The sequence below is a fragment of the Dermacentor albipictus genome, chromosome 9 (assembly GCF_038994185.2).
Source record: "Dermacentor albipictus isolate Rhodes 1998 colony chromosome 9, USDA_Dalb.pri_finalv2, whole genome shotgun sequence".
Lineage (NCBI taxonomy): Eukaryota > Metazoa > Arthropoda > Arachnida > Ixodida > Ixodidae > Dermacentor > Dermacentor albipictus.
The window spans coordinates 12,942,681-12,962,549 of record NC_091829.1 but is presented as its reverse complement, the minus strand read 5'-3'; the positions used below and the strand labels follow the sequence as shown (position 1 = coordinate 12,962,549).

General features: G+C 45.2%; 1 protein-coding gene across 4 annotated transcripts; it reads left to right on the top strand.

Moving 5' to 3' along the window:
• The first annotated feature begins 444 nt into the window (after positions 1-444).
• On the top strand, positions 445-13,708 carry LOC139049731 (uncharacterized). Of its 4 annotated transcripts, none has more exons than XM_070525522.1 (7): positions 445-668; positions 1,812-1,907; positions 10,741-10,800; positions 11,625-11,666; positions 12,015-12,035; positions 12,146-12,226; positions 13,462-13,708. In XM_070525522.1, the coding sequence occupies exons 2-7, from the start codon at positions 1,833-1,835 to the stop codon at positions 13,477-13,479; spliced, it is 297 nt and encodes a 98-aa protein (XP_070381623.1). In that variant the 5' UTR covers positions 445-668; positions 1,812-1,832; the 3' UTR covers positions 13,480-13,708. The 4 variants fall into 4 exon arrangements, with proteins under 4 accessions (XP_070381623.1, XP_070381621.1, XP_070381624.1 ...); XM_070525520.1 differs by having other exon boundaries at positions 11,936-12,035; XM_070525521.1 differs by lacking the exon at positions 445-668 and adding an exon at positions 828-932 and having other exon boundaries at positions 11,936-12,035.
• Positions 13,709-19,869: the final 6,161 nt, after the last annotated feature.

The window sequence follows — 19,869 nt, the reverse complement described above, 5'->3', positions numbered from 1 at the left end:
TGTTTTCATATCTGATGTCTTTTACACTGAAAGTTTTCTGCAGATTCCTCGCTCTACACGCTCAAAGAATGTTTTTGTGTGTGTAGGTGTGTTGTAGAAGTGTACTGGTTTAGTTTTCCTAGTTCTTCCTGCGGCATATTTTGGGAACTCTAGAAGGTGGCGTCTCAAATCTAAAGCATTCTGTGCGAACGCACCCGTCCTATTTAGTTCAAGAACACCGCCACTACTGGTTCCAGCCACACCAACTCCCTGTGGCCTCTATTTCGACGCGTCCATTCCTTCCGGGCGCTGAGCAAAGCTTCTGGCGCATCCCAGAGCTCGCCCCGCCGAAAATCGCCCGTCGGCTTTTGAGCGCCGAGACACGGATCTAGGTGCCATCCTAGCGTGCTAGTGGAAGCGTGCTGCTCACGCGGCGACACGCCATTTACACACTGAGGAATTTATCCAGCTGTCGGCGGTGGCGTGCGCCCCGAAAAAAATGCGTACGTGACACTTTCGGCGGCGTGCAAATCGAGGCTCACCTGACCGAAGGAAAAGTTTCCAGTTTCGTTCCCGGCCTGTCTCTTGTCGCTGCTTCGTGTAAAGATCTCCGACTGGTTTGCGAGCAACCCTTGTCGCTCAGGGCGTGAGAACCCTCGCTGCTCAAGGAATGTGGACATGCGATGCGGGTAAGTGTGAAGGACTCTTGTTCAGATTCGAAATCGGGAGATGACGAAATTGGGCAGGTTTTCACGGCTCATTGCAAAAAGGAAGTGAAGTCGCCGTCACCTCAGATTTAAGCCGAACACGCCTGAAACGCCCTTTTTCTGTGGAGGGTGCTGGTGAGAGAGAAAAGATGAAATGCAGAGAGGTTAGCCTGCGTAGCTGTGCGGCTTGGTACTCTGCATTGGCGAGAAGGGAAAGGATTAGAGAAGATTGAATAATGAAATGAGGTATGTGGACAATCTGTCGACATGAGCACCAGAAATTCAAGTGATTGCATTCATTTGCGATGCTTTTAGAGCAAATCGGACTGACATCGGCTGCGACCAAGGTCCAAAAATTCCTTTTTTTTTGTAAAAGAAAAGACGTCAAGCTTGTCTAAAATGGTGCAGAGTGTATTTTTTCAAAGTACATTGAAACGAAAGTAATCACAGAGAAGATAGGTAATGAGAGGTTTTTGGTTGCAAAGAAGGTGCTTAATATTTTTTAATGGGGTGCCTGGAATGGATTTGTTTATTTCGTATCCCTTCCAAAGGACATTCGTGTTTGGCAAAGTTAAACCGGTCTAAAGATGTCCCTTAATAATTCGGGTTAAATCAGCCGGCGGCTTTACAGTAGCAGGTGTTATGTGCTTCAGTATTCTTAGGTTTGAAACTCGAAAAATATCACTTGCAATCTGCGGTTTTTTCTCGTTATATTTGTACGTTTAGTTTAGTGGGTTTGATTACGGGTATTTTGCAAAATGCTCATGTAGCGTATTGTTCTTCGTCTTTTTAGCCAGATAGCTGCATCGCATGAATATTGAGTTACGCTTTATAACCGCGATGGATCTCTTCCAGTTTTTATCCCTTCCGTACGCTAATTCAAGAGTTTAATTTTAAAGACCAGTGAACTATGAGTTAACCGGTTAACTATTTGCTAGGTTCGGGACGCATCCGTCAGTCAGTCAATTAGGTAACCAACCAGTCAGTGACTTTTATTGCATGTTAGCTATCACGCAATCGTAGCTATTCATTTATGGTAGCATTTTACTGCTAGGTTAGGCAGGTCGATGCTGAGTGACGTGCTTCGACTTGCTTTGATGAAGCGTTGTGCCGAACTGCGTGCAGGCAAATGAACGGCTGTGAAGAATGCGACTGGGCGTCCAGCTTATTGTTATCGTCACTCTCGTCGCACCACACCTGGTGGTTGCCATTTTCTTCAAGGTAAGGATGCCGTTGCTTTCGGTGATTCTTTAGTATAAGACCTGCACGTGCGATTCAATGATTGCTCGCTTAGTCACCTGAAGCACCAATGCCCTGCCCACTCCTGAAGTGGATCCGTCATCTTTTACTGTACCGTAAACCGAGCATTTTTTTTTTTTAGTTTGGACAAGCCTGTGGGTGAAGTGAGGAAGAGGTGCGTTTTGTTGGAAGCGCGAAATGTTGAGCCATTGGGGGTCGCACGTCGTCAGATCAATATCACACTAAACATCTTTTCACCCTTGTTACGCTCACCTCTAGAATATGTAGTGCAATCTACGTAGGGCTGTAATAGAAAGGCGCCCAATCTCTATCAATAATAAAAAGACCGCAAAAAGTGCATTATGCGTCTACCTAAGAAAAACCAGGAGCTCAACGGATCAGAAGGACTGAATTTTGATGCTAAAGAATGTCCTTGAAGCTAAAGTATAAAAGTAGGGTCACCGCTTATCGGAGTTTGCCACGCACTCGGCCTTTTCGGTGAAAAGCGCCGAGATTGTTCAGGGAAAACAGGCTTCCGTCGAGCGATTGGGTAATTTTCACTCCGAACTTACGTAATCATTTTCGCTCTATATTTGCTCTAGAGAAAAGCGTGCGCTCTACTACTTTCTAGAGTAATAAACGATGATTTCCAGAAGATACCGAATAACAATCAAACCGATGTTTATCAAACATAAAACCTCCGATATATCGGTGCTTGGCGAGCAGCTTCTTTAAAATTGCCACATAATATTAAAGTAGGTCAAGCCTCGTTCCTCTGTTGTGTGTCGCCTTTAAATTAATTTTTGTCGTCGTTTGAAAGTTTATTTAACTTAAGTCGGTTCTACATTACAAGCTAAGCACTTTAGAAACACGATACGTTTGTTGAAGGGTCCCTACCGATTGTAATTAAGAAAATAAAATTATGGCTGCGGCTTTTGCAAACTAGATCATATTGTTTTAAAATTTTTCTGTTAACGTCGTCAACATCGTCGTCAGAAAAAAAGCTATCTCGTATTTTGCAACTTTCCTTGTTTCTTCTGCTCATTCTCCACTTTCGTCCTTTCTTCCGTCTGATTCCCTTTTTATACTTAGAGTTGTCTTTTTCTTCCGGAATGAAACATTATCCGAAATGTAAACTGAGTAATGTCATTTATGAATGCCTCTAACGCTATTCTGCGCCTTTCATTATACTGTGGAAGCAGAGAAAAAAAGTCGAAGAGGGCCAATATTTAAATTAGCCTCCCGAATGGCACTTTCCCCCATGTTTACTGCAATCAAGGGAGGTCTCATCGTCACGCAATCAACGCCACCCGCTTGAATATTCATACGATTCGACGCGGGCGCTCGGCATCTTTAATTGGCTTTCCACCAGGCAAATGGTCGCCCTCGATGTGCTCGCAGGCTATAGGCGGCGGCGTCTTGTGATCTTTATAAACAGAAACGGGTGACAGGGCGGCTGATTGCGAGATGTTGTTTGTGAGGCGCGCGACAGCAGGACCGTTAGTCCTGCCTACTTCAAGCGTCTGGTGTGACGCGTACGATAAATACCTATTCTTTCGGCCTTTTGTTGGTAGAAGACTTTTTTTTTTTCTGATCTCGAGGCAGTTTTGCACCTGGGCACGTCACTCTGCTTGCGTAATCCGCACATCGATTTTGCTCTTAATATGCCTTCGTACGGGCTATATTTTAGGTAGCGATAAAGAGCCTTAGCTTGCCCGTAGAGGTATCACCATTTGCTGCATACTGCATTACCGTGAAAGCTTACGGTAGCAACAGCGCTGGTGGTGACGTCGCGCGACACAGAGTTTAACCACGGAGACCAAGAATCTAATCCTGCGACGAGCACTTTCTACTTAAGTGCTGTCGTAAAGCGTCGGTGGCAACATAATCATTATAATGCAGTTCTTCTATGATATCCCTCTTCGACGAGACCAGTCATTCAATTCAAAACACAGCAACAACCACACAAAAAAAGAACCCGTTTGATTGTATTGCAGTTCGACAAAACGCCCCAACCTGTCGCTACCACCATTGCTAGTCCCGTCCACGGATCCTGTAGAAGGGTAATCCGTACCCGAGAATAAGCTTAAGCAAACGCTCAAAGCGTCCATTAACTGGGGTTCTTGCCACTTTTGTCGCGATAACTCCACACAAAGTAACAATGCTTCCTTGCACTATGAGTGGGCTTCGGAACGCTGCCGCAGGGGCATGCTTATGTCAGATTAACAAGCAGGAAGTGACTATTGCTCACCGTCTCGTTTCAAATCGAATGTCAGTAAATAATAATAACAATAATAATCGTCATCACGGATGTATTTGCACTGGTTCATACTGAAACACCATAAGAAACAAAGAGAAGCATACCCACAACCACACAAACAAATCGACAGGCCTCAAGAAACAGATTGGAGAAGGTTGCAAACCAGAACTTTCCGAAACCCAGCACACTTAAACAACAGAGGAAATTCCAAACAATACCCAGACAAGCTCTGCAAGCACGAACACGCAGACATGGCACAAATCTTACGGAAATGCACAAAGATCAGAGAAATATACGTAGAGGAAAACATAGAACCGGACCTTCTCAAGGAGCGATGGCTAAGTGCTCTGACTAGCTAGGAGAGAGAGAGAGAGAGAAAGGCAAAGGAAAGACAGGGAGGTTAACCAGAGATTATCTCCGGTTGGCTACCCTGTACTGGGGGAGGGGAAAGGGGAAGCGATAGGTGAGAGGGAGAAGGATTGAAAAAAAAAAGGAAACTACACACACACGCACGTACACACAAACTGTTTCTGTGGGCACTGTCACGCAGCCCGCAAAGGCGTTCCTACTGTGATGCAGTGCACCGTACAATCCTGAGTCACACAGTGAAATCACAATCTGTCAGAAAGTCCAGTGTCTTTTAAATACCGCAGCAGCGCCTTCATAGCCGATCGCGCTGATGTTCGCGTAGGCCAGTGTCCAAGGATCTTGTTTTCTGACAGTGGGCGCTTGTCCAGTTTGTCTAGGGTGGCTGAGAGGACTGCTCTTTGCGGGTGGAAACGAGAGCACTCACAAAGAAGGTGCGCGATTGTTTCATTGCACCCGCAGAAGTCACAAAGTGGGTTGTCGGACATTCCGATAAGAAAGGAGTACGCATTTGAAAATGCTACTCCAAGCCACAGACGAATTAGAAGGGTACAGTCGCGTCGTGGAAGTTCGGGCGGAATACGAAGTTGTAGAGTAGGGTCCAGGGTATGAAGTCGTGCACTTGTGAAATCGGATGAATTCCACTGAGCTAATGTCAGGTTGTTTGCCAGTACGGCAAGTTTTTTCGCTGCGTCGGCTCTCGAAAGAGGAATGGCAACGCACCTGACGCCGTCATGGGCAGATCGTGCAGCTGCGTCTGCTCGATCATTGCCGTGTATGCCACAGTGACTAGGCAACCACTGATATATGATGTCGTGTCCTTCGTCAACTATGCGATGGTGTACTTCTCTGATCTCTGCGACGAGCTGTTCATGTGATCCATGGCGCAGTGCTGAGAGTATACTCTGTAGGGCTGCCTTGGAATCACAGAAGACTGACCATGCATGCGGTGGTTCCTCCAGAATGAAATGGAGAGCCGCACGCAAGGCTACCAGTTCAGCAGCTGTCGTTGATGATACATGCGACGTTTTTAGCTGTATTTCAATGGATCTTGTTGGTATCACCACAGCAGCAGCTGAACTTGCAGATGTGACTGAGCCATCGATGTAAACGTGTACGCGGCCGCTGTGCACCTCATGTATAAGTTGTAATGTGGCCTGCTTCAGGGCAAACGACGGCATGTTAGCCTTTTTAGTGATTCCTGGGATGGTTAGGCGTACTTCAGGTCTGTGCAGGCACCATAAAGGTGTGGATGGTCTTGCTGCAGGCATGTAGTTCATTGGCAATGAGGTGCGATTGGCAACAATCATACGACTGATAGCTGCGTGTGGCCTTTCTGCGGGTAGAGCGGCAAGGTGGTGAGAAGGTAGTCGGGCAACGTGGCGAATATGCGCTCTGAGAGCGTCGGTTACCAAGTACGTTGTTATTGGGTGATCTCGAGCTATGACAATCGTTGCCGCTGTAGACGCACACCTCGGAAGGCCGAGACACGTCCTTAGGGCTTGAGCTTGTAGTCCCTGGAGTACACGCAGGTTTGTTTTGCAGGTGTTTCCAAGCACAGGGAGGCTGTATCTTGCGAAGCCGAGGAACAAGGCGTTATAAAGCTGCAGCATTGATCGCACCGATGTGCCCCATGACTTTCCGCCGAGAAACTTGAGGAGATGTATTATTGCCAGCAACCTCTTCTTTAGGTATGAAACGTGCGGGCTCCATGATAGGTCGCGGTCGATAATTACCCCTAAAAAGCGGTGTTCACGTGCATTTGCAACTGCTTGTCCGTTGACACTTACAGAATAACGCTTCATTGCCTTCCGAGTGAAAGTAACAAGGCAGCATTTCTCTGAAGACAGCTCTAAGTTCTGTTTTCGCAAGTACAGTGATGTTAAGGTAGCTGCCTTTTGTAGCCGTGCTCGTACCTGCAGTCGTGTTACAGCAGACGCCCAAATGCAGATGTCGTCGGCATACATTGATACTTGAACTGTGTTGGGCAAGCATCTGACTAGGCCAACGAGCACTAGGTTGAATAGCGTCGGGCTCAGCACTCCGCCTTGCGGTACTCCACAGAACGTTTGGTGTTGAGTCGTGGCGCCTTCCTCGGTCATCACGAAAAAATGCCTGTCAGTCAAATAACTGCACAGCCACTGAAAAGTGCGGCCACCGATTCCTGCTTTAATCAGAGCCTCTATAATGGCATAGTGTGCTACATTGTCATAGGCGCCTTTTATGTCAAGGAATAATGCCGCAGTGAGTCGTTTCATCCGTTTTTGATGTTGAACATACGCGACCAAATCGATGACATTATCTATGGATGAGCGCCCACGCCGGAAGCCAGCCATAGCATCTGGGTACACGTTGTAACTTTCCAGGTACCATTCCAGGCGCGTCAAAATCATTCGTTCCATTATTTTCCCTATGCAGCTGGCCAGAGCGATGGGGCGGTACGATGACAAGTTTAACGGTGATTTACCAGGTTTGAGAAGTGGAACCAAGCGGCTGCATTTCCATTGACGTGGAACCAAACCGTTGCGCCAAGACTCGTTGTAAAGGTTTAGCAGCATGAGGCGTGCATTCTGCCCAAGATTGGCGAGCGCCGCATAGGTAACGCCGTCCGGCCCAGGTGACGAAGAGCGCCTGCAAGTCGCTAGTGCCGCTTCAAGCTCCTCCACCGAAAACATTACATCCATGCGGGAGTCCCGTGGCACAGGAGTGGCACATGGTGTAAGGGCGCGTTGAGGCTGCGAGCTGGCAAGTCTTGAGCAAAATTCTTCGGCAACGTCTATTTCGCTGCGACCTTGTTGCAAAGCGAGGGACTTAAAAGGAACACGCTGTTGCGGTGATACACGAAGTCCACGCACAGTTCTCCATATCTGAGATAATCGCTGACGTGGATCCAACGACTCGCAGAAACGTTTCCATCTTTGAGATTGAAGTGCATCAATGCGGCGTTGAATCTTCTTTTGCATCCGCCTTGCCTCTCTCAGATCATGGATGGATTTGGTTCTCCTGTATCTTCTTTCAGCCCGCCGGCGAACTGCTCGTAGTCGCTGCAGTTCGGCTTCAAATTCTTCGTATTTCGGGAAAGGCTGAAAAGTACGCGTAGTATCTTGCATGGCTTTTTGAATTTGGTTTTCCAGACTTGAATGGTTCCCTTGCTGACATACTTCCTCCATGTGCGACCGAAACGCCGACCAGTCAATTCTCCGGAGTGTCGTGGAGGGGCATTTAAATAGTCCCTTGATCTTCAGGTACGTCGGAATGTGGTCGCTTCCACGGGATTCGATGTCTGGAAACCATTGCACGTTTCTTGCAAGACGCCGAGAAACCAGGGTCAAGTCAAGGCAGCTGCTGTATGTAAGCCCGCGTAAATATGTTGGGCTACCATCATTGAGGCAGTGAAGGTCGTGCTGTGTGGCAAAGGATGCTAGTTTCCTTCCCCTGGAGTCCATCTTCAAGCTCCCCCAAAGCGGATGGTGAGCATTAAAATCTCCGGTGAGAATCGTAGGGTGGGGTGTCGCTGATAGCACGTCGTGCAGTCGTTTAGAGTCGAATCCGCGTGAAGGAGCAAGGTAAACAGCAACGAGTGTGAACGTAAACTTGTTCGTTTTCACAATTAAACAAACGTACTGGTTGTCGTCGTGCGGCGGGACTGGGTGCAACACGTATGTCAGATCACATCTAATATATACAATTACCTTGCTTACATCACCACAGGTAGAGGACATGAATGCCTCATAGCCAGAAATGCGTATAACATTCTGCACGTTCGGTTCGCAAATCACAAGTATGGGAAATCGGTTTTCGAAAACGTAGTGTCTGAAATCTGAAATTCTTGATTTGAGACCACGGGCATTCCACTGCAGTAAAGATGCTTTCTTGACTTCCTTGTGAAAGGGCAGCGAGGGGCGGGCCATGGTGCTATGCGATGCTTTCAAGTACTGGAGTCAGCGCGTCCAGCACTTGCAGTGCGCTACGAGCAGCCGGAGTGTCCATGTTTGTCAGTAGTAGACGCATGACATTCGTGAGGGGTTTGAGCATAGCAATCACTTGTGAATCCTTGTCTCGCACTTGGTCAACTGAAGTGACATTTGACGTTAAGTGGCGAGTCATGTGCTGTGGCTCTGGCGCGTGGCATGTCTTCGGCAGTGCTGGCCACACCTCACTTGATGAAGCAGGAATAGCAGGGCCGCTTTTATCGTTGACATTCGTGCTGTTACTAGAGACAGATGGAACAGGAGGTGGCGTTGCCGGACGAGACTTTTCCCTTGAACCGAAAGAGGATGTCGTAGACTTTCGTTTCCGAGAGTGGTGTCGCCTTATCGCTGCAGAAGCATCTCTGCGTGATGATCCGTCTCTGGCCATTTTCCGCAAGATTTTCTGCTCTTTCTTTAGGCGTGGACAGTCTTTTGAGGATGCGACGTGAGGGCCTTGACAATTAGGGCACTTGAGCTCTGTTGCACGGCAGGTGTCCGTGTCGTGTTGGTTGGAACATCGTGGGCATGTCGCTGTATTGCGGCAGACAGCGCTCACATGTCCAATTCTTTGACACCTTCTGCACATAAGTGGTTTGGGTACGAAAGGTCGTACCACATGCCGAAAATGTCCGACCTTTACATGTGATGGTAGACAGTCACCTTTAAACACGAGCCTTACACAGGTCGACTTGCCGAGGCGCCGAGCTTGTAGTAAGGCAACACCATCAGTGGCAGGTTTGATTAAAATTGGCAGGTCGCTGTCGCTAATCGATGTGTCAATATCATAAACGACACCAGCCGTGGTTTCGTTGTCCTGTGGAATGAGGTAGTGGACGTTGATGTTGCCCAGGAGCTTTACTGCCATCAAAGCATTGATTGCGCTTTGGTTATGGACATCAATAGCCAGGACGTTCTTTCGAGTGTTAATTCTGATATCCTTGATTTCTCCTGGGACAAGAGCCTCCAGAGAAACGGAAATCGCTTGTCTATTAAGGCGGTTGAGGTTGTCGGCGGGTGTGTCCGGCACAAAAAGAATAGTGTGCGCAGGTGGACTTCGCTGTGGCATGACGGTAGACTTACTTGACGAAGACCGTCCGCTGATGTTTCTTCTCTTGGCCTTGCGATGTACCACTCTTTCGAAGCCTTCGTCATCTGAGGCGTCATCACTTGAGCAGGAGTACAGCGCAGTGTCCTCGCTGTCAGCTTGACTCGGTGGGCAATTTCTCTTCCTCGGGCCGGTACCTGCCGAAGCAGTCACGTCGCGGCGGCATTCTGCCGACTCCACTTCCATTGCCGTGGCAATGGGAACGGCGTCACCCAGTAAAACACGGGAAAAAGCCGAAAATACTGCAGCGCGAAGGAACAGTGGTCCCTACGAGAATCACTTCGTCTTCCTCCTCGGTTTTCTGAAGAACTCTGACTAGCTAGGAACTACACGACAAACTATGGGCAATCCAGTGGGCCCGGGCAGTGGTGGAAAGGCTACGCCTCACCCCACATAATGCCCGGGTGGCCTGATGCCGGGCTGGCAACCTTACAGGTGCACCTCTCATCAGTTCTTCTTTTTTTTTTTTTCGTCCGTCCGTCATTGGTTCATGGCTCCTCGTTCTTCTTTCTTCTTTACTATATGCTAAAAATAGCAAGTTTCGAAACATCGCAGTGTGTTTTAAGTTTCAAATGCTAAGCTGAAATAGTTTCAAGACATTTTAAGGCAAGAGCGCTGCGGAATCAGTCTGCTTCTGGCACTTCCATGAGTGAGCATCAGTACGAGGTTATTTTTTTCCTACATTATTGCACCGAATGTATCTCGGTATTGATAAGAGCCACGCGTGCCTACACTGTTTCTCTTTGGCTGCCAAATGTGCCAGTCATTAAGAGTAGGTCGCTTAATCGATTTCGCTGGAATTTCTGTGAAAACGAAATACATGTTCGGATAATTGCGTGTGTACTGCACCGCCGTGGTGACTCAGTGAATGTGCCTCTGCGCTGCCGAGCACGAGGTTGCATGTTCGATTCCCAGTCGCAGTGGCCGCATTCCGATGGGACGCATTCCAAATCGCTTGTTTACGATGACTTAGTTGCACGTCGCAGATCAGTTGGCCGAAAATCTGTAACCTTCCCCTTGAGCGACCCTCTTAACTCCCTGTGCCCTTTCGGGACGTTAAACAACAGCGCTGATTGTTTCTACTGTAAATAACGTCAATGGTTTCGTTTACAGCTGTTGTCGCCAGGACGAATAGCGTACTTCTGTCTAAGGTCCGAGACGGAGTTCTTCGAGGTAAGCCTTAGTACGCTTCCCTGTCCCTACTCAGAAGTCATAGCGAATATTTCCGTGCGGCGCGCTTTTTTAGGATGTACTGCAAGGGGTATCTTTTATACGAATAATATGTGGTTTGTATATAAGGAAACAAGTGATTATTAGGTGCCGTCTTCCTCGTTGGATTACGAGTTTGGCATAACTACTTAGAACTGCTCAGGATACGTCATGAAGAAAAAAAAAATGCTGTGGACATGCTTATAGACACAAATAATTGGTAAGAACTGGGTTCATGAAAATAAATCCATTATAAACACGAGTACTTATCCACGATACCTTAACAAACGAAAAAACTGTAAGCTCTGCATATTTGATAATTGCACTACTGTAACGCAATATTTAACCTTATGGTTATGAGGGCGCTTGTTTCATGAGCTTCGAGTGACGTAATTAAAGTCTCAATATTGCTGCATTTAACAGGCGTCTGTCAACATCCTCTAGGTGTCTAAAGGTGTAAAGTGCAGGTGATATAAATATCCCGAGGGTCGCCACCACCTTAGGGACAGCAGCGCTTGTCATACAAAATACACGAAACATGTAACGCTTGAAACGCATTTTTTTCTTCGATAAAGGCGGCAATCAGCTGACATTCAGTGAGCGATCCGTAGGATTATTGATGTAATCAAAGCTGCGAGTGATTTCAAAGCGTTATAACGTGAATGGAAGGGGGGTACAGTCAGCTGTCTGTCTTCATAAATTGTGGCATCGACGTAGTGGTCTTAACTGTTCCGTCCATCTTGTGTACTTGTTTTTGTTCTTTTCTCTTTCCAACACTGTGCGTCTAGTCCCGTTGTTGCACGTGTTCAAGAGAAGACTTCAGGGACACGGTTCGTGGTGCATTCTTTTTAAGGCATTGTAATGAATAATCATTTCGCTATGGTAGTTCCTATTTCATTCTTCTTTTAAAATCTGAGAGCGAGTGAAACAAAACCCGTTGGTGTCAGCTTTATTTTATGCAAGGCTTGATTGTTCAAATGGAGAGGACTGAGAAGAAATGAAATGAACGAGAAAAGCAAAGTCACTGAAAAATTATTAATGGCGACAAATCAAGTTTAGATATAAAAATGTTGAAGTGTGCCCATCACTCTTTTGCTAGAAAAGAGTAGATCGCTGCATCTTCGTTCGGCATGAAACTTTTCTACTGACGGGATCACGTGGTTTCTCTTTCGTTTTAGCTTCAGATCTGCCTCAACTTGGTACGTAACTTGAACGTTCACAATTTCCGTAAACTGTTGGGTGGCTCTTTCACAGACTGAGATTGAACTAAATGGCTTGGTTGATTGGATGTATTTCTCCCTTCAACAAGGTGTACCTCCCCCGAACGCTCAACGTGACCCAGGCGCGTTGCATTTCGCAGAACTGCTGCAGGGGAACCGCCCTTTACACGGTGAGACACGAAGGACAGGTTAACCACGGGTCGCGTGGAAATGCGAGTACACTGCAATAAGTAAAGAAGGGTGTAACTATGTCTGTATTTCTCACATGCTTCCCCTAATTTAAACCCTTGAAAGTGACAAATCGTGTAAATGTGTTTTCAACTCACTCTTTACACGCATAAAAGCGTACGAGCGGGAGTTATAGACAAATTTACACCGTTATTAACTTTTAAGCGCCTAACTCACATATCTACACCAATTTCCACCTTTGAAGTGATGACTCACGTGAATGTGTTTTTGACTCATTCTTTACAACCTTAAAATCTTGTAGTTAGACACATTTACACCTTTATTCGCTTTTAATGGCGTATATTATTTTACAGTTTATATAGTAGGTGGAATAACCCATTTTCTACTAGCACCTGTGTGATGATAGTGGGAAAGTACGCTCGTAGGGAGCAGTTGCCTAGCTGAGGTCTCTCAAACGAACCATGCCATCATGGTGGCTAAAGTTAAATAGACGCCTTGTTGTTTGCACGCTACGCAAATCGTGCTTCATTAGAAATTTAAGTAGGGAGAATGCAGTAAATTAATGAAAGAATTAACGCCGTTTTTGCTGTTACTACTGCCGCCGCAGTCAAAACTGTCACTGCGACTACCGCCACCATCCTCGGCACCGTAATAGCACCTCCAGCGCCACCTCCCTTTTACTGCTTGCCTACCGTAAATGCAGCGAAAGAACTACTACGAGCTCGACCACTGCAGTTGTACAACTGATGCTGCCAGCACCTACCATTGCAGCTCCTGCTTCAGCGGCTACCGCTACCATCATTAGTAATATTTTCATTACCGCCACTACTGCTGCCACAAGTATTATACTTCCAATGATTTTACTATGATTTCTACACGACCAATACTACTAGTACGAGGAGAACGAATTTGTTTCCAGCTTTGAATTACTAAATACAAACCACACGTGTGCAGGTATTTCAGCTCTAGAAAGGACAGGTTGTAGTGACATCATGGAGGTGTACAAACAATTACCATACATAGTATTTGAATTTGCTTCTATCTTACAAAATATTCCGACAAACTGTATTTCCCTGTTTAGCGCCGAAAGTGAGAGTCGTGTACATTGTGCTCGAAGTGACGCCTGATAAGCACATATATTGTCTTGTTTCAGAGCGATAGCTTTTCGTCTCCACTCGTTGACTTTCTTTTCTTACTTTTACTTTCTCTCTTGCAGGGAGGAGCCGTTGGATAACATTCATCGATGGCGGCTCCAACAGTTATCTGAAATAATCTGACTCTTTTCTATTCCTATTTGACATTACACTTTGCGTGTCTATTTCCTGAACAGTGCGTGTATACAGGAGCTATGTTTGAACACGAACACAATTTGCCATCAGCGTTGATTCTTCGTGCTATTTCACATATTGCAGGGTCGAGATTTATGCTTCGACGCAACGGCACGAAATACGAAATAAATCGAGTGCAACGCTGATATGTGTCATTTCCATGTTAGCATAGAATGCACCGTACAGACTGCATGCAAACCTGCACGACTTTCTGAGCTATACTTGAAGACTCCACTCCACGGCGAACAATAGACTTAACTAGTCGATCTATTTGGGGGCGCTTGTCTTCTAATTCCCCAAAATGTGAGCAGGTGTGTCCGTTTGTACCCACCATGCTGGTTCACTTGCTGTACGGGGTGATCATATCTAAATTTTGCAGAATGTTTAAAAATCGCCTGCTGCCGATAACAATTCTGGATTATCCAGAGAGGCCGACATGCAGGAGAAACCATAACACATATTCAACTGATTAACAGAAAATTACTAGTTAACTCCTGCGTTGATTATTTTACGGCACATATTGTAATCTACTCAGTGTCGCCAGTGAGTTTGCCAGGCGTATTCACTTCGAATGAATTTCCAGAGTGACACTGGTTTGGAGATATGCGCCATCAAACTCGCCGTAAGAATACACTGTTATTCCACTTACTATTTTAACAAAACGCTCCTTTATGCATTGCAAAACAAAGGTAACTGAAACGCCATGTATGTCGTCCTACACACTGGGAAATAACATCTCGAAACTGGTGTCATCCAGGAAATTCCAGTGAATACGTCTTCCAAACTCACCGGCTGCAATCCGTAAATTGCAATATGTGCCATAAAGTGATCAATTTGGAACGTAATAAGTCAATCTTTGTGAATTAATTGTACAAGTGTTTCGATTTATCGTGCTAGTAATTTCCGCCTCTTTGAATAATCCAGCTCAAGGACAAGAATTGCGCTATCTGCCCCAAGCAATTTTAAAATATTGGGTAACACTAAAAAATATTGCCCTATATAGCGTACTCTGCTGCGAAGCACTAGGTCACGGGTTCGATTGCCAGCCACGGCGGCTGCACTTTAAGGCGGAATTCAGAAGTGCTGGAGTGTACTTAAATTTAAGTGCACGCTATACGGATACCACATGATGCTACTTGGTCTAATTCACCTAGCTTTTGATTGTACTTATGCCCGGAGACATTGTGCGCACTGGGCAGCGTTAAAGACGTTCGAAAACGACTTATTTTCAAATTATAGCGTTTTGCGCGCTGTCGTTAATATAGTTGCGCGTTTTAGTCACTCTGCAACTTGTGGGTAAAGGTACACATGCATCGTTTGAGGGCTTATTCTGAGAAATCTGTTTGGTTTAAATTCGAAAAGATGACAAGTGTTGTGTCATCGGCTTCTCAACAAGCGATAAATTGTTTATCAGTCGCAGGATAAGATTAGGGAAAGTGAAAACTGTTCCAGCAACAAACAATGATTCTCTATCGCGCTTTCACAGTGCAAGAAAGAAAGAAAGAAAGAAAGAAAGAAAGAAAGAAAGAAAGAAAGAAAGAAAGAAAGAAAGAAAGAAAGAAAGAAAGAAAGAAAGAAAGAAAGAAAGAAAGAAAGAAAGAAAGAAAGAAAGAAAGAAAGAAAGAAAGAAAGAAAGAAAGAAAGCGACGAAATGGCTCGTTCTACGGCTTCCACAATTGCAGATGTCGATCAGTAAAACCAGTCAAATAGTACAAAATCGACACAAGGGCATGCTAAGTGGTAATACATGGCGATAATGACAGTTTCAATCAACAATGTTATTAAGGCTTTTAGAACAGAACGCTGTAATGACGCGCTAGTGTATGGCCCAAAGAAGTATTCATTTACTGTTGTGGTAGCAGTGCTCAGAACAGAAGCATACATAAGAATAACTGTATATTTTCCATTCATGTACATGTGATATATTTTCATTCAGCGGCTGCAGGCTTAATTGATTTTTGTAAAGTTCTTCGGCCCTTGAGCGATCGATGGAAGCAGACGTTTGCTTTATATTAACAATATGCTTATATATTTGGCAGAATTGGGGTTGCGTCGGAAAACATTAACCTTGAAATTTTGCAACTGAACGCCTATTGCACTTCTGTTAAATGAAACCTAATAAATTGAATACGGTATAAAACCAACATAACAAATTTTACATTGAATGCTTTCTTTTTTGTGTGTGCCACTCCAAAAGGTGCACTGAAACGACAACGGCAGTCATTATTACCCATAATAAGTCGTTATAGTCAAATTCAAACGTTCAAAAACAGGCGGAGCCTTATCTCAGTTCAGTTTAAGTTTTTTACACTGTTCAAAATTTATAATTCCTTGTGCTTTTGTATTACTCCGACTGAGTTTTCTTCAACTTACGTCAGGTTTGTTAATAAATTGCACGGCTAAATAGAATTCTATTTGCAGTAGGGACTACATTTCAATTGTTTTCTTCAAATGAAGAAAAGCTTAGTCAAATCGGTTTAAATATTACCTAATCAAGAACTATCGGTGCTTCCCATGCATTTAATTGGGGACAGCGTAGGTATAGCCGAGCAGAAGACATATCTTTTTTTGAGCTTCTAGATATTTTTTTATATATATGAAATTAAAGGAGAGGTTGGCACCGTTCTTTGTGTATAAAGCAATTCGGGTACCGTGCTTAGGTGGGATTGTTGGACACGTCAAGCAATATACTCAGTTCATTCCAGTTTAAAAGTTGTTAACAAGTTACCTAATCACTGAGGAGCTTCCTCGCGTGAGGTTTATGGACGTGAGTGCGTTAATCCGTTCACACGTAATCCGTATAGACTAGCAGGGAAACAACCCTATCGTCTTTTATACTATATGGCACCATGTACAAAAACTTATCGCCAGTGTTAGCGGCGAGTCGACAGCGCCTATCAAGAAACACTAGAAGTCACACTATTTGTATCATTAAAAAATCATGCTTGGCAATTTGTATCATTCGGCATAGTGGGTGGCTTGTCTTGCGCTTTACTTCACTGCGCGATCATCGTATTCCACACAAGTGTCTTTACTCTGTTTCACCAGAGCTCCGGAATAATGCTGCTCTTCAATCACTGTAAGTACACTTCGATGGGTTTAAACTTGGGGTATTCAATGGGCAGCTAAACGGTCCTGAAATGCCGAGTGCCTGTGCTTTGACAGAAGTTGGAGGGCATGTGTGTCACTATCTTTCCACACAAAACCAGTGTGTTTATGTCGTTCGAGTCACCTGATCGTGTTGTAGTAGCACGTGTAGACCCGGCATGTTTGCTACTGTTTCGTCCCTGTTCAGACATCAAGGCACCAAAATAAAAATTATGGCAAAAAAACAGACAGCCGTATAACCAACTGAATATATACAGAACCATAAATTTTTTTTCTATGCGCGATGAAAACCCTGGTTGGGTTTGTATTAGAATTTTACGTAACCTGAACATCATTTTATAGCTGATTATATAGTCCAGCTGGTCGGGTGCACTAAGCCGCACCAGTTGTGCTAACGCGTGGAATATTTGGAAAGAGCAAATAAAAACGCATTTTATATTACACGCGGCCTTTGTGGCAGTCATGTCCAAGACAATAGAGTCCAAATCGACGCGTCCAGGTTGTAGTTACGAAATGAACAAATGCTGCCGGCCAGTCCGAGAATTTCATATCTGTAGCTCCAATGGCTATATTATTAGCGTGCACATTTCTGAAAAGACATTACGCCACATCAATAGCGTTCCTCCGCAAGTTCTTTGTCGATTTCCTAATATCCGAAATGTTACCCTTATCACACCACCCATTATCCATTTCTCGCGTCGCACGTCTTGTCTAAATTCATCTCTTTCCTCTCACTTCAATTAAAATATAATGAACTCGTGTTTGATCTGCAAGCAATGTTTTCTCCTTCCAGTTTGTCTGATGATGACAATGACTATGCGGTTGATGATTATGATGCCGTAAATGAGTTTATTGCTCTATGCAGTTCACTTCAGGATGCGTCCTCTGTTGAGCAAGTTTGTGGTAAGTGACCACAGGGCACATTCACAAGCGCCCCGCTAAACCTAAATGCGAAGAATGGCAATGCTTAATCACAAGAGCGTTGCAAAACCAGAGCTACAAGTGTCGCGTCTTGCTGGCTGAAGTATCACCTGGAGCTATCAAATTGAGACCAGGACAGGCGAAGCCTTAGAGACAGCGACGCAGGGTCTACAGATTTGGAGGGAGAGTACTGCGTTGCGTCACGAAATAGGACAGACACGCGTATAATTTGAGATGGCGACCCTAGTCGTTTCAAGATCACGATCAGCTGCAGTGCGGATGCATTTCTCGAGAAGCAGATCTAACTGGCTCTTGAACCGTTACCCATCCGTGGAAGAAGAGCGCAGTCTGACAGGATCACAAGCTCAGAATCTCATCCACCGTGCTTCTATATATATGTCACGTGGAGAGAAGATAAAATGATAAGTTAGACGGCACCAGCCAATTTGGCGTATCTTGCACGTGTATCGTATGATGCAACGCATTCGTACATTCTCTATGACGCGAAACTACTAACTCAGCAAGCTCCCTTGCGCCGAATCTCGTCTCCGAAGAAAGCCACACCACGTCCTCGAGACGTCGAAACAACTTTCTCGGTTTCAAAAAATAAAACGTCACGGCTGCTCTATGTCCATGTAATCACGGAGCAGGTCTCGCAATGACCGTCAAGAAATCTTTTTCATGAATACGTGACATAACAACCTGCAACGACACAAAATTATTCTTCCTAGAAAAACAAAACAAGGATTTGAGAATAGTCAACGTGATGTTCGGTGCGTGAAGCGGCACATACCAGTAGCGTATGTGGAAAGAGAAACGAAGCAACGCAAATTTGCGACGGTAGAATATGACGGGGCGTTGTGCGTTCGCGTTACAAAAGAGCACAGATCCCGCAGAAGCACGTGCCAGCTTCGCAACATGTCGGAGACTGTCGCCGGGACATTTTCCATTTGCGGAATCGCGGATAACGGGGCGAGATGGGATTTGCTGCATTCCCGAACATAAGCTATGTCGGACGTGACTTGGAGGCATTTTGCATACGGAGAACGCCGTATATCCTCGGGGAAAAGGCGTGTTTCTTTTTTGCCCCGTGCGCGTACGCTTGCCTAAAGACATAGAAAGGACACGCATGAGCAGGCAGGTATACGTCTAAGGCGAAGAGCTACACCCTGTTACACCAGAATGCGCAGTTCTGTGTAGAGCGGCGTTAGTCGATGATAGATTGAGCTCGCCCTCATAAAGAAAAGGAAAATACAAGTACTATATAGACTATCTGTGAACATTCCATTGACTCATTTACCTCTCCAAGAGAAATAGAAATGAAAGAGAGGAAAGGCAGGGCGTTTAGCCAAATGAAGAATCCGGTTTGCTACCGTTCACTGGGGGGGGGGGGGGGGGGGAGGAGCTAGCAGAATACGCGTCTTGGCAACCTGATAGACACGTTGGCTTCGTTACTAACAGCGAAATGTTGCCGAGTAGGTCGTCGCGGATGCGAATCCTACGGGCGCACGGACGAATGAAATAACTTTCGTCTACCATTTCGTCCACCCCAAAATGCCATGTCCACTTCAATTCCGCATAAGTCTCAGAGAGCAGCTGCTATGAGACAATTGCATTTATTATTGAATATGTAAGGCCATAGACTATTGTTACGCATGTTTATCTCAATTGAGCATTGAGAGTATGTTAAACGTTTTGAGAAAAACCTTTGTAAAGTTCTTACATATCCGTGATGGGCATTTGTGTAAAGGTACAGATTGGCGGCGTCAGTCAACTTCGTCATCAAACTGTTCCTGTGTTGTCGCTAATTGTGATGGCCAACGATATTGCCCATGAGGTGGTCACAATGCATGCCATGATGTTTTATCAGCATACATTCTGTATAGCAGCGGATTCGTAGCTTAAGAGCATTCAGATGTGCCCAGCTTCATCTCTTGCGAACTAGCAACTTCCTTAGCACACCTGTGAGTTTCACAACTGTGCGCTGTATTATTGATAAAGGATAAAAATCCTTTCTCACTGTTTGGTTGTAAAGACGAGTATTTGGGTTTTGTTCAGCGCATGTGTTTGGTTCAACCAGATTTTTTTTTCTTCTTCTCAAGATAGGTATGCAGCGTCAAATATGTATTCCTTCGCCTCCCGTTCCGTAAAAATGACTGCCTCCGAAACTGAATTACCGGCATGGCGTAAAATGAATGCGCAACCAATTTTCTCGACACCGGTTTCAACTTCACGCCGAAGTAAAAAAAGAAAACGAAAAAATTACA